This window comes from Grampus griseus (assembly GCF_964374135.1).
Source record: "Grampus griseus genome assembly, chromosome: X".
NCBI lineage: Eukaryota > Metazoa > Chordata > Mammalia > Artiodactyla > Delphinidae > Grampus > Grampus griseus.
Genome location: NC_138999.1, coordinates 98,652,788 through 98,665,444, shown reverse-complemented (window position 1 = coordinate 98,665,444; position 12,657 = coordinate 98,652,788). Strand labels below are relative to the sequence as shown.

Below are 12,657 nucleotides of genomic sequence, written 5' to 3'. Positions count from 1 at the left end.
ATTGTACTATGGGTATACAAAATGTTAATATTCAGTGAAGTAGGATGAGGGATGTAAGGGGACTCTCTGTGCTATCCTGCAGCTTTTCTGTAAGTCTACAATTAGCTAAAAAAATAATAAAAACTGGCATTACCAAGTGGCAATGAAATCATGGATCAACTAGAACTCACATATGTTGCTGGTGGGAATACAGAGTAGTACTGCCACTTTGAAAACTGGTTTGGTAGTTTGTTTGTTTGTTTCTTCTAAATAAAGATAAACCTACAACTTTGTTTTGACCCAGCAATTCCATTCCTAAGTATTTACCCAAGAGAAATAAAAACAGAGAAACTAAAATAGACTTTGAAAAATAATTCTCATACCAATTTTATTCCTAATAGTCCCAAACTGAAAATAATGTAAATATCCATCTGGAGATAATTGAATAAACAACTGGTAGTATATTCATGCAATGATAGTTACTTAGCAATAAAAAAGAGCAAGTTAATGATAAGCGCAACAAAATGGATGTATCTCAAAATCACTATATTGAAAAAAGATGATAGACACATAAAAGAATGCAATGTTTATTTTCATTTATTTGAATATCTGGGAAAGTTAAAACTAAATATTAGTAATAAAGAACAATGGTTGTCCCATTACAGGTGTATTGCCTGGAAAGTGAATGGGGACAATTATTGAGCGGTAGAATTACTTTAAATCTTGTTTTATTTCTGATGGTTACATAGAAATTATCATTTTTTCTTACTCATCAATCACTATGCATAAAGATCTGTACATTTTATTGTATGTAAATTATATCTTGGCAACAAAAAACAAGGCTGCACCAAATACATTATACAATTGTTTCTATTTACTGGATAAGCTAAAGTGCAAAGCTACAATCTTTAAGAGACAGGAAGCCCATGTTTGAGCTCCCATTTACACAAGCTTCCTCCTGATGAGCAATTCTGAAACTTTGTTTTAAGGAAATAGAGCCCAGTCAAAGTGTAGCACTTTTGCTGGGAAGTTGAGACATAAATAACATTTCAGAGCTGAATGGAGACTTAAATTTGGGTGTTATGCCAGGAGAGAATGGACAGACACACAGGGGATTCTCTGAAACTTGCATAAAATTTCTTCTCATGATTTTGGCCAACTCCTGAGATGCAAATGACCTAGGTAAGCCTCTTGGGGTCCTAGCATATAACAGACACTGGAAGGCTGGAAAGCAAAGTTGAGATTTTAGAGATCATATACGCATAGTGGACCGTCTTTGGAAAATACTCAGGGCCTTTAGTTGGGACTGAAGTAAGGCTATGCGCTAGGAATCTAATACAGTATCCAGGTGATATGCTGATAATTTAACTTTCAGTTAGAATAAAATTTAACACTTACGAGAGAAAGATGACAAAATCAAGGGCTTTTATAATATAATACCCGCAATGCTGGGCATACAATTAAAAGTACTAGATATGCAAAGAACATTGAAGCAGTAACTGAAGATGAAAGAGTTAATGAAAGAGACCCTGAGGTGATTGAGTATTGAAAAAAGAATAAGAAAAAAAAAAGACAGAAAATAACAACAATAAAAAAGGGACAAATAATAAACAGCAAAAGATTAGTTTTAAACCCAACTATACCAATAATCACATTATATATAAAAGATATAAATATGAGCAGTGGAGATTGCAAGATTAGATAAATAAACAAGACAACTATATTTTATCTATAAGAAACCTAGCTTAATTATAAAGACAAAAGGAGGTTAAAGTAAAGAATGATGATACAACTGAAGGTGACATTAGTGGAAATGGTGATAAAGACATAAAAATGCTCTTATCTATAAAAACAATGAGAACACTGGAAAATATTGTCAAAATCAACCTATCAGAACTCCAGAAATATGCCAAAGTCTTTCAGTAATTCGGGGAGTATTTATTCAAGAAGAAAGCTCTACTTCCATAAGAACAGTGTTTTGTGGAATTTGAACTTGCCTTATTCTCATTCTTTCATTCAAAATTTGTACCATTTTTTTTTAGAATCCACATATAAGTGATATCATATGATATTTGTCTTTCTCTGTCTGACTTACTTCACTCAGTAAGATAATCTCTAGGTCCAGCCATGTTGCTGCAAATGGAATTATTTCATTCTTTTTTATGGCTGAGTAATTTTCCATTGTATATATGTACCACATCTTCTTTATCCACTCCTCTGCCAATGGACATTTAGGTTGCTTCCATGTCTTGGCTATTGTAAATAGTGCTGTGATGAACATTGGGGTGGATGTATCCTTTTGAATTATTGTTTTCTCCAGATATATGCCCAAGAGTGGGATTGCTGGATCATATGGTAGCTCTATTTTTTGTATTTTAGGGAACCTCTATACTGTTCTCCATAATGGTTGTACCAATTTACATTCCCACCAACAGTGTAGGAAGGTTCCCTTTTCTCAACACCCTCTCCAGCATTTATTGTTTTTAGATTTTTTTATGATGGCCAGTCTGACTGGTGTAACATGGTACCTCATTGTAGTTTTGATTTGCATTTCTCTAATAATTAGTGATGTTGAGCATCTTTTCATGTACTTTTTGGCTACCTGTATGTCTTTATTGGAGAAATGTCTATTTAGATCTTCCACCCATTTTTGGACTGGGTTGTTTGTTTTTTTGATATTGAGCTGCATGAGCTATTTGTATATTTTGGAGATTAATCCCTTGTCAGTCGCTTCATTTGCCAATATCCTCTCCCATTCTATGGGTTGTCTTTTTGTTTTGTTTATGGTTTCCTTTTCTGTGCAAAAGCTTTTAAGTTTAATTAGGTCCCATTTATTTACTTTTGATTTTATTTTCTTTAGGAGATGGATCAAAAAAGATATTGCTGCAATTTATGTCAGAGAGTGTTCTGCCTATGCTAAGAGTTTTATAGTATCTGGCCTTACAGTTAGGCTTTTAATCCATTTTGAGTTTATTTTTGTGTATGGTGTTAGGGAATGTTCTAATTTCATTCTTTTACATGTAGCTCTCCAGTTTTCCCAGCACCACTTACTGAAGAGACTGTCTTTTCTACATTGTATATTCTTACCTCCTTTGTCATAGATTAGTTGACCATAGGTGTGTGGGTTTATTTCTGGACTCTCTATTCTGTTCCATTGATCTGTATGTCTGTTTTTCTGCCAATACCATGCTGTTTTGATTACTGTAGCTTTGTAGTATAGTCTGAAGTCAGGGAGCCTGATTCCTCCAGTTCCATTTTTCTTTCTCAAGATTGCTTTGGCTATTTGGGGTCGATGCAGAGATATACCATGTTCTTGGATTGGAAGAATCAAAATTGTCAAAATGACTATACTACCCAAAGCAATCTACAGATTCAATGCAATACCTATCAAATTACCAAGGCATTTTTCACAGAATTAGAACAAAAACTTTACAATTTGTATGGAAATACATGAATTAAAAAAAAATACACAAGCTATGGAGACTAATTCACAAAGAAAAAGAAAATATGAATAGACCTGTTACAGTAAAGAGATTCCATTTGACATTAAAAAAACTCCACTAAGTACTGCTCAGGCCCAAATGGCTTCACTGGTGAATTCTATCAAATATCTAAAGAATTAACACCAATCATTCAAAAACTCTTCCAAAAAATAGAAAAAGAAAGAATATTTCCCATCTCATTTTATGGGGCTGGTATTACTCCTGATACCAAAAAAAAGACAAAGATGTCATATAAAAAGAAAAACCACAGACCAGTACTTTTTCTTAATATAAGTACAAAAATCCTCAACAACATACTAGCCAACCAAATCCAGCAACATATAAAAATAAGTATACATCAAGACCCAGGGGAATTTATCCAAAGAATGCAAGGTTGTATCAGCATGTGAAAATCTATCAATGTAACGTGATATTAATAGAATAAAGGACAAAATGCAATGTGTTTTTATGATAAAATAGTGACCATACAAAAAATAGAAGGGAACTTTCTCAACCTCATAGAGGACATCTGTAAAACACCTACAGCTAACATCTTCCGCAGCATGTGGGATCTTCCTGGACCGGGGCATGAACCCATGTCCCTTGCATCAGCAGGCAGACTCTCAACCACTGTGCCACCAGGGAAGCCCTACAGCTAATATCTTACTTCATTATGAAAGACTGAAAGAGGAATTTTTGGTGAAATTAAACTTTCAAAAATATGAAACACACACACAGAGTGAGAGAATGATTATTTCTGGTGGAATTATTGGTAATTACAAAATATTAGAAACAAACGCTCATACTACACAGGAGACTGGTTAAATAAATTACAATATATTTATAAAATGCAGTACTAATGAGCATTTAAAAAAGGAATTTGGCTTTTAAACAGAGTGTTTAGGTCATTTACATGATATTTGGGTTTACATCTACCATCTTACTATGAATGGATAGAGAGGGATTCCCAGGACATATTACAAAGTAAAGAACAGCAAAGTGTTAACATGTATGTAGTATTTTATCTTTTATCTAAGAAAGGAGAAACAAGAATATATATAGTTTTTTGAAAAAATAAACTTCGAAGTGTAGTCTAGAAATTATTGAATGGGTTAACCAAGGGAGAGAAGAAAGAGTGACACTTCTCTGAGTATACTATTTGCATACTTTGGAACATAATATTAAGGTCTTACATATTAAAAAATAAAGGCAGCAAGGTAGGGTAAATCAATACTGAATGCATACAGAAACCAAAAAAATCCCTAACTTTAAAGAATTGGTAACAGAACCACACAGAAGAAAATATACATATTAATTGTAATATTTTGAACAGAATGCTTTGACATATAACCTCAGTGGGAAACATTCTAAAGGCAAAAAAAAAAAAAAAAAAAAAACCCAAAAACCAAAAAAAACCAATTGCAATACAATTTTAAACATAGCATTTTATTTATTTAGTGGTATGAGGATAGCAATTCTGAAATGAATTTTCATATTGTAGGATTTAGAAAATATAAATATTAAATAAATATCTTGATGGTTTTGAGGATCAAGTTACTCATTGTGAGAAAGGTGAGGAATAACAAGGAATTGGGGAGGTAGCAGAAGAATCCTGTGTTACTGGATTGGAATTAAAGGCATAGATATAGCAATGAGTGTACCTAGATACCATATCTGTTTGTAAAACCTCTGACCACTAAAAAAACCCAAGGGTTCCTTGTATGAAATAACTGATTTCAGCACTGGGACATGGAAAATAAAGGGTAAATCTGGCAAAATCAACGACAGAAAGTAAGAAAGTGCTTAATGTGCTGATGGGACATAACAAAAGGAGCTATTGGACAAATCTGGGACAATTTGAGCGTCAAAATAATTAAGGACAGTAATGAATTAAGTTATATTGATTACAAAAGAATTCAAGAGTATTTACTAATATGAATAAATGAATAACAAAGTGGGAGGGAAAACCTTCCTTACAGTACAATGCCAACTAATAAAGGAAGAAAGAATAATAAAGTGAGAAAAAATCATTAGTTTACAATCACATAATAATAAATGGTTCAGAGAAGAGTCATCAGTGGATTCTAAATCCATTGGGTCATAGTTTATTGGAAAATAATTTCTTAATTTCCAAATATATGTAGATTTTTCTAGTTACCTTTTGGTAAACATTTCTATTTCATTTGAATTTGAATTACTTTATGATTCCAACACTTGAAATTTATTGAGAATTAATTTATGGCCGAATATATGGTCAATTATGATAAATATTTCTTATGCAAATGATAGGAATATGTATTTTCACTTGTCCATGAGTTCAGCTTTTTTCATTGTCCTCATACAATCACTGAAAAGGGTGTGTTAAAATTTTACACCATTATTGTAGACTTGCCTATTTGTCCTTACAATTCTGTCCATGTTTAATTTAGTAATGTTGAGGCCATAATATTATATACATACATTCATTATTCTTTGTCTTCCAAATGAATTAACTCCTTCATAATCATGAAGTAACCTTCTTTCTTTAAAATAATTGATTTTGCTGAAAAATCTATTCTGATAGATTACTGCTATAGCTATACAATCTTTCTGTTGGTTAGTGTTTGTGTGGAGTACCTTTTTAATCCCTTACTTTCCTTATGATATATATGTGTCTTATAAACACATAGTTGGATTATTTTTTCAAATCTTATCTGACAGTCTTAGAATATTTAGTCCCATTTACAATTAATATAATTATGGATATATTTGGTTTTAATTTTGCCATCTTAGTATGTGTTTCTATTTTCTATTTTCCCACCTGATCTGTGTTACTATTTTTTATCTCTTATTGCCTCCTTTTGGATTTGTTATATTATTCTCTAATATTCTTCTAAAAATTTGGAAGGTAAACGTTTCCTTTCTATTAGTGATTACCGTTGAATAGACAGTTATACTTTATTCATCAAAGCTTAATACTAAATATCATTTTTATTTTTCTCCTGGACAATGATAAAAGTTTACTTTCAACCCTCTGTTCTTATATGCTATTGTTTTGTGCATTTTAGTTCCATTAATATACTGAATGCCATAAGACATTATCATTATTGTTTTATACAGTCAATGTTTATTTATATTTAACTACACATTTACCATTTTCATTGCACTTAATTGCTTCCTGCATCTCCAACCTTCCTTTTGTGGCCATTTTCCTTTGTTTGAAGAACACCCTTTAGTATTTTGTTAAGCAGGAGACTGCTTTTGTCACGTTCTCTTAGTTTTTGCTTGATAATGTCTTTATTTCACTTTGATTCTTGAGGTATAATTTTGCTGAATATATGATTCTAATTTAGCATTCACTTAAAAAAAAATTTTTTTTCACCACTCCCTGTGCCATGTGGGATCCTAGTTCCCAGACCAGGGATCAAACATGCGCCCTCTGCAGTGCAAGTGTGAGTCTTAACCACTGGACTGCCCAGGAAGTCCCAGCATTCACTTTTCATCAGCACACTGACACTATCATTTTAATATCTTCTAGTTTTCACTGTTGCTGTTGAGAAGGCATTCATCCATCTTATCGTTGCTCTACTGAACTAACTTGATCTTTTTTTTTTAAGGTTGATATATGTTTTCTCTTCTTCTGCAATGTCACAATGATGGGTCTAAATGTTGATTGTTTTTTATTCATTCTGCTTGAGACTTGTTGAGCTCTTTAAATGAGAGAATTGGTGTTTTTCATCAATTTGAAAAGCCATTATTTCTTCAAATATTGCTTTTCTGCCATTCTTTTCTCACCTTATGGAATTCTTCTCACTTTGTACTGTATGTCCATTATCTTCTTATTTTCTCTTTTATATCCTTCTGATTTTCCTTGCTTCATTCATCACAGTTTCTTCTGACTGACCTCCGGTAATGCTCTCTTTAGCCATGTCTAATCTGTCTTTGAGTTCTAAGGTTTTCATATGTTTGAGCTCCAGGTTTTCTCGTTGTTTCTTATATCTTAAATGTCACCCTTTACAGCTTGCAGTTTCTTGCTGAAATATGTAAGTTCAGCTTGTAATTTCCATGTTCACACTACAAATAGTTGTTTAAAGTCTATGTCAGGTAATTCAACTATCTTGAGTGCCTGTGGGTTCATTTGTATTATCTTTTATTGTGTTATATCTAGTTCATTTGTCTTGCTTCTTCATGTGTCTGTTTATCATTGTATTTCAGTTACAGGAATTGAAAATTATTGAAAGAAGTCATTTGAAGCCTAGGATGATAAGGATTTTTTTGTTTATACCAAGAAAATTGGAAAGGTGAAGACTATGAAATCACCTTAATCCAATTTCCAGGCTCAAGATTATTTTGCTTAGATGAGTGGCTTGAACCAGGCCTGAACTCCATGCCAAGGGTGGTTTAACCCTTGTTCATCCTTACTTCTAGTGTACAGTCCTTTGGGATCCCAAACTAAGCCCAAGTTCGTTGACCCTTGCCAGGCTCGTGAGACTTGAATGAGCTTCTCAACCTGTCATCACATCTTCAGGTTTGCAAATGCCTCATTAGCAGACGTGACCCAAAAGTCATAATCATTTTTCCTGGATTTCTGTCTTTTTATGGATATCTCACTATATATTTTTTAACATCTTTATTGGAGTATAATCGCTTTACAATGGTGTGTTAGTTTCTGCTTTATAACAAAGTGAATCAACTATACATATGCATATATCCCCATATCTTCTCCCTCTTGTGTCTTCCTCCCACCCTCCCTATCCCACCCCTCTAGGTGGTCACAAAGCACAGAGCTGATCTCCCTGTGCTATGTGGCTGTTTCCCACTAGCTATCTATTTTACATTTGGTAGTGTATATATGTCCATGCCACTCTCTCACTTTGTCCCAACTTACCCTTCCCCCTCCCCGTGTCCTCAAGTCCATTCTCTACGTCTGCGTCTTTATTCCTGCGCTGCCCCTAAGTTCTTCAGAACCATTTTTTTTTTAGATTCCATATATATGTGTTAGCATACGGTATTTGTTTTTCTCTTGCTGACTTACTTCACTCTATATGACAGACTCTAGGTCCATCCACCTCACTACAAATAATTCATTTTCATTTCTTTTCATGGCTGAGTAGTATTCCATTATATATATGTGCCACATCTTCTTTATCCATTCATCTGTCGATGGACACTTAGGTTGTTTCCATGTCCTGGCTATTGTAAATAGAGCTGCAATGAACATTGTTGTACATGACTCTTTTTGAATTATGGTTTTCTTAGGGTGTATGCCCAGTAGTGGGATTGCTGGGTTGTATGGTAGTTTTATTTTTATTTCTTTAAGGAACCTCCATACTGTTCTCCATAGTGGCTCTATCAGTTTACATTCCCACCAACAGTGCAAGAGGGTTCCCTTTTCTGCACACCCTCTCCAGCATTTATTGTTTGTAGATTTTCTTATTAGCTTCTCAATGCTTATAGTATTTTCCCCATATTTTTGTTGTATTTAGCACAAGAGTCAGCCCAAATTACCCAGTCTGCAACTGTTAGAAGGTGATGCTTTTAATATTCTGATTTAATTTAGCTGTGTATTTCCTTTGTAAGCGCTGTAAGAACTGGCATCTTTCTAGAGAAGGTCTTGATGATGGAGAGGGTAAAATGTATAAGTCCTTGAATATGTAGGTCAAATTGTGTATATAGATTCACTTTTTTTCTTGGAGAAATTTCATTGTTTTTTATCTGAAGGGGTGTGTGTGTGTGTGTGTGTGTGTGTGTGTGTGTGTGTGTGTGCATTCACCTATAATAGAACAATCTTAAAACTTAAATTTATTTTATCAATGAACCCAGAGTCAAGATCTTTAGATGATATCAGTAAAGATATCTTGATATTGTAAAATTTATCAGAATCTTTTACAGAAACATAACTTTGAAGAGGAATTATTTAATGAGACACTAAATGTACGTTCCAACTGGAGGAGAAAAAAAAGGAAAATATGGATTGTAAAATCCCTTATATTCCAATTGGTTAAATTTTGTGACTTGAATATTAGTATTGTTGAGCATGAATATTTTAAATAAAAGCAGTAAGATGATCATTTCTCTCCCTTTAACCTCCCCGAAATCTTTAAAGAAACCAATAGATGTTTTTGTTTCTGTATAACCAGAATTCAAGGAGATATTTAAAAGTGAAGGGGAAATAGTATATTTTAGGTTGATTAACAGCATAAATTTTGACATGTTTACTTTGTGAAGATTCATCTTGCACTATAAAGTTTTCCACTGAAGATATAGAATTAGAATAAAAATATTAAGATTAATATTCTGGGATAGATTGATCTCTTCTAAGATTTAAAAGCTGCATTTTAAAAATTTAGATTTTACCATGTATCTTTGTCATCTTCAAATCGTTTTAATTATCTCAAAGGTTATGTGTCTGTGTTGCAGAATTCATTGGCATTTTTGACACATAAAATAATTTAGCAGGATAAATGGAAACTTTACATTTGCATATTTATATACTTTACATTTCTTACATTATTGTTAACCTAAATATCAGATAAATAGGTTAAGAATAATTATTAAATAGAAGAATCCCGATTAAACGCAAATGTTACCAGTCGACGTCTGTACGTTGTTCACAGTACATAATCCGAAAGTATTGAGCATAGCCGCTGCAATTCTACTGGCCAAGAAAGTTAATTACCTAAAGAAATTGCCCAAACAATAGCAATCTTCATGATGGCCTTAGTCCGTGAATTGAAACGGCTATGCTCAATAGGATTACGTATTGCTACATACCGATCCAGCGAAATAGCGCAGAGGTGCATGATGGACGCTGTAGAAAATAAAACATCTAAAGAAATCCAGACGGGGCACAAATATCTAGGTAATGGCCAGACATAATCTGAAAGAGAACAGAGAGAAGACAAGAACATGTTATGTAAATTATACCAACTGTAGTTTTAAATTTAGTCTACGTATTTTTTCTTCTCATTATCTAAGTTTATAAAAGAAAGTAAAATTTGGTAAACATTGTTTTCCATAGTAATGATATGACGATGATGATGATAATGCATTCAGTGTTACATACATTATTTTTTATTGAGATAAAATTTACATATTATAAAATTAATCACTTTAAAGTGTACAATCTAGAGGCATTTAGTCCATTCACAACATTATGCAACCATCACCTTTTTCTGGTTCCAAAACATTTCATCATTGCAAAAGGAAACCACTACCCATTAGGCAGTCACTCTCCATTTTCGCCACCGCCCCCAGCCCCTGACAATTTCTTATCTGCCTTTTGTCTCTTGAATTTAGCTAATCTGGTTATTTTATGTAAGTGGAATCATACAATAGGCGACCTTTTGTGTCTGGTTTCTTTCTTTTTGAGGTTCATCCATTTTGTAGCTTCTATCAGTACTTCATTCTTTTCTATGGCTGATGCTCTTATCAGTTGAAATTTTTTTGCATGCTCTCATAAATGAACTTTTCTTAATTTCCTTTATGGATTGCTCATTGCTCTTGTTTAGAACTATACCTAATTTTCATGTATTAATCTTGAAACCTTCAACTCTGCTGAATTCATTTATTAGATCTATATTTTTGTGTGTGGGTTCTTTAGGGTATTCCATATGTAAGATCACATCATCTGCAAAGAGAGGTAATTTTATTTTTTCTTTTCCAATTTTCCTCTGCCTTTATTTTTCTTTCACTTGATTTCTCTAGATAGAATTTCCAGTACAATGTTGAATATAAGTAGTGAAAGCAGATATCTTGTCTTTCTCCTTATCTTAAAGAATAATCTTTCATTATTTCATTATTGAATAGGATATGTTAGCTGTGGGTTTTTCATACATGCCTTTTATCATGTTGAGGAAGTTTCCTTTTATTCCTAGTATGTTCTGTGTTTTTAATGATGAAAGAGAGATTTTGTTAAATGCTTTTTCTACATAATTTGAGATGATCACGTGGTTTTCTTACCTTCATTCTATTAATGTGATGCATTGCATTAATTGATTTTTTATGTGCTGAACCACCTTTCATTCTTGGGATAAGTCATACTTGGTCACGGTGTATAATATGATGCCGAATTTAGTTTGCTAGCATTTTGTTGAGGATTTTTGCATCTATATTCATAAGTGATATTGGTCTATAATTGTCTTTTCCTGTGATGTCATTATCTGGCTTTGGTATCTGGATAATGCTGGTCTCATAGAATGAGTTACAAATGTTCCCTAATCTTTTATTTTGTAGGAGTTTGAAAAGTATTGGTATTAGTTCTTCTTTAAATAATGGATAAAATTTGACCAGTGAAGCCATCTGGTCCAGGACTTGTCTTGTTGGAAGGTTTTTTGATTACTGATGCAATGTCTTTACTTGTTATAAAGTCTAATCAGAGTCTTTATTTCTTCTTAAGTCACTTAAAAAAAAATTAATTTATTTAATTTATTTATTTTGGCTGTGTTGGGTCTTCATTGCTGCGCACAGGCTTTCTCTAGTTGCAGCGAGTGGGGGCTACTCTTTGTTGTGGAGCATGGGCTCTAGGCACACGAACTTCAGTAGTTGTGGCACGCAGACTCAGTAATTGTGGCTCGTGGACTCTAGAGCACAGGCTCAGTAATTGTGGCGCATGGATTTAGCTGCTCCGCAGCATGTGGGATCTTCCCAGATCAGGGCTCGAACCCGAGTCCCCTGTATTGGCAGGTGGATTCTTAACCACTGTGCCACCAGGGAAGTCCCTTGAGTCACTTTTAGTAGCTTGCATGCTTTTAGGAATTTGTCATTTGTCCATTTTATTTAGGTTATGTGATTTGTTGGAGTACAATTATTCATTTATTCTTTTATAATCCTTTTAATTTCTGTAAGGTCAGTAATAATGCCCTTCCCCGCTTTCATTTATAATTTTAGAAATTTGTGTCTTCTCTCTCTTTTTTTCTTAGTATTTCTAGCTAAAGGTTTATCAACTTTGTTGACTTTACTGTGCCTTAGATCTCAATTTCTCCATTTTTTGAAGGATAGTTTAGAGTTTTGCCATATGCAGAATTCTTGGTTGACAGAATTGTTGTTGTTGCTGTTGAACACTTTATTTATTTATTTTTGTTTATTTATTTATTTTTTCCAATTTATTTATTTTTGGCTGCGCTGGGTCTTCTTTGCTGCATGCGGGCTTTCTCTAGTTGTGGTGTGCGGGCTTCTCATTGTGGTGGCTTCTCTTGTTGCAGAGCATGGGCTCTAG

At 33.4% G+C, this 12,657-nt stretch overlaps 1 protein-coding gene across 2 annotated transcripts in view; it reads right to left on the bottom strand.

Annotated features, from left to right (window-relative positions):
• The window catches only part of HTR2C (5-hydroxytryptamine receptor 2C), a gene marked incomplete at both ends in the record, with an annotated part of 113,348 nt that overhangs the window by 28,281 nt on the left and 72,410 nt on the right, over positions 1-12,657 (bottom strand). The window contains one exon of one of the 2 annotated variants that reach the window (XM_082681603.1): positions 10,120-10,320. In XM_082681603.1, coding sequence (XP_082537729.1) covers positions 10,120-10,320 — 201 coding nt within the window. The remainder of the gene's footprint in view (positions 1-10,119; positions 10,321-12,657) is intronic. The other variant, XM_082681604.1, reaches the window with a different exon arrangement.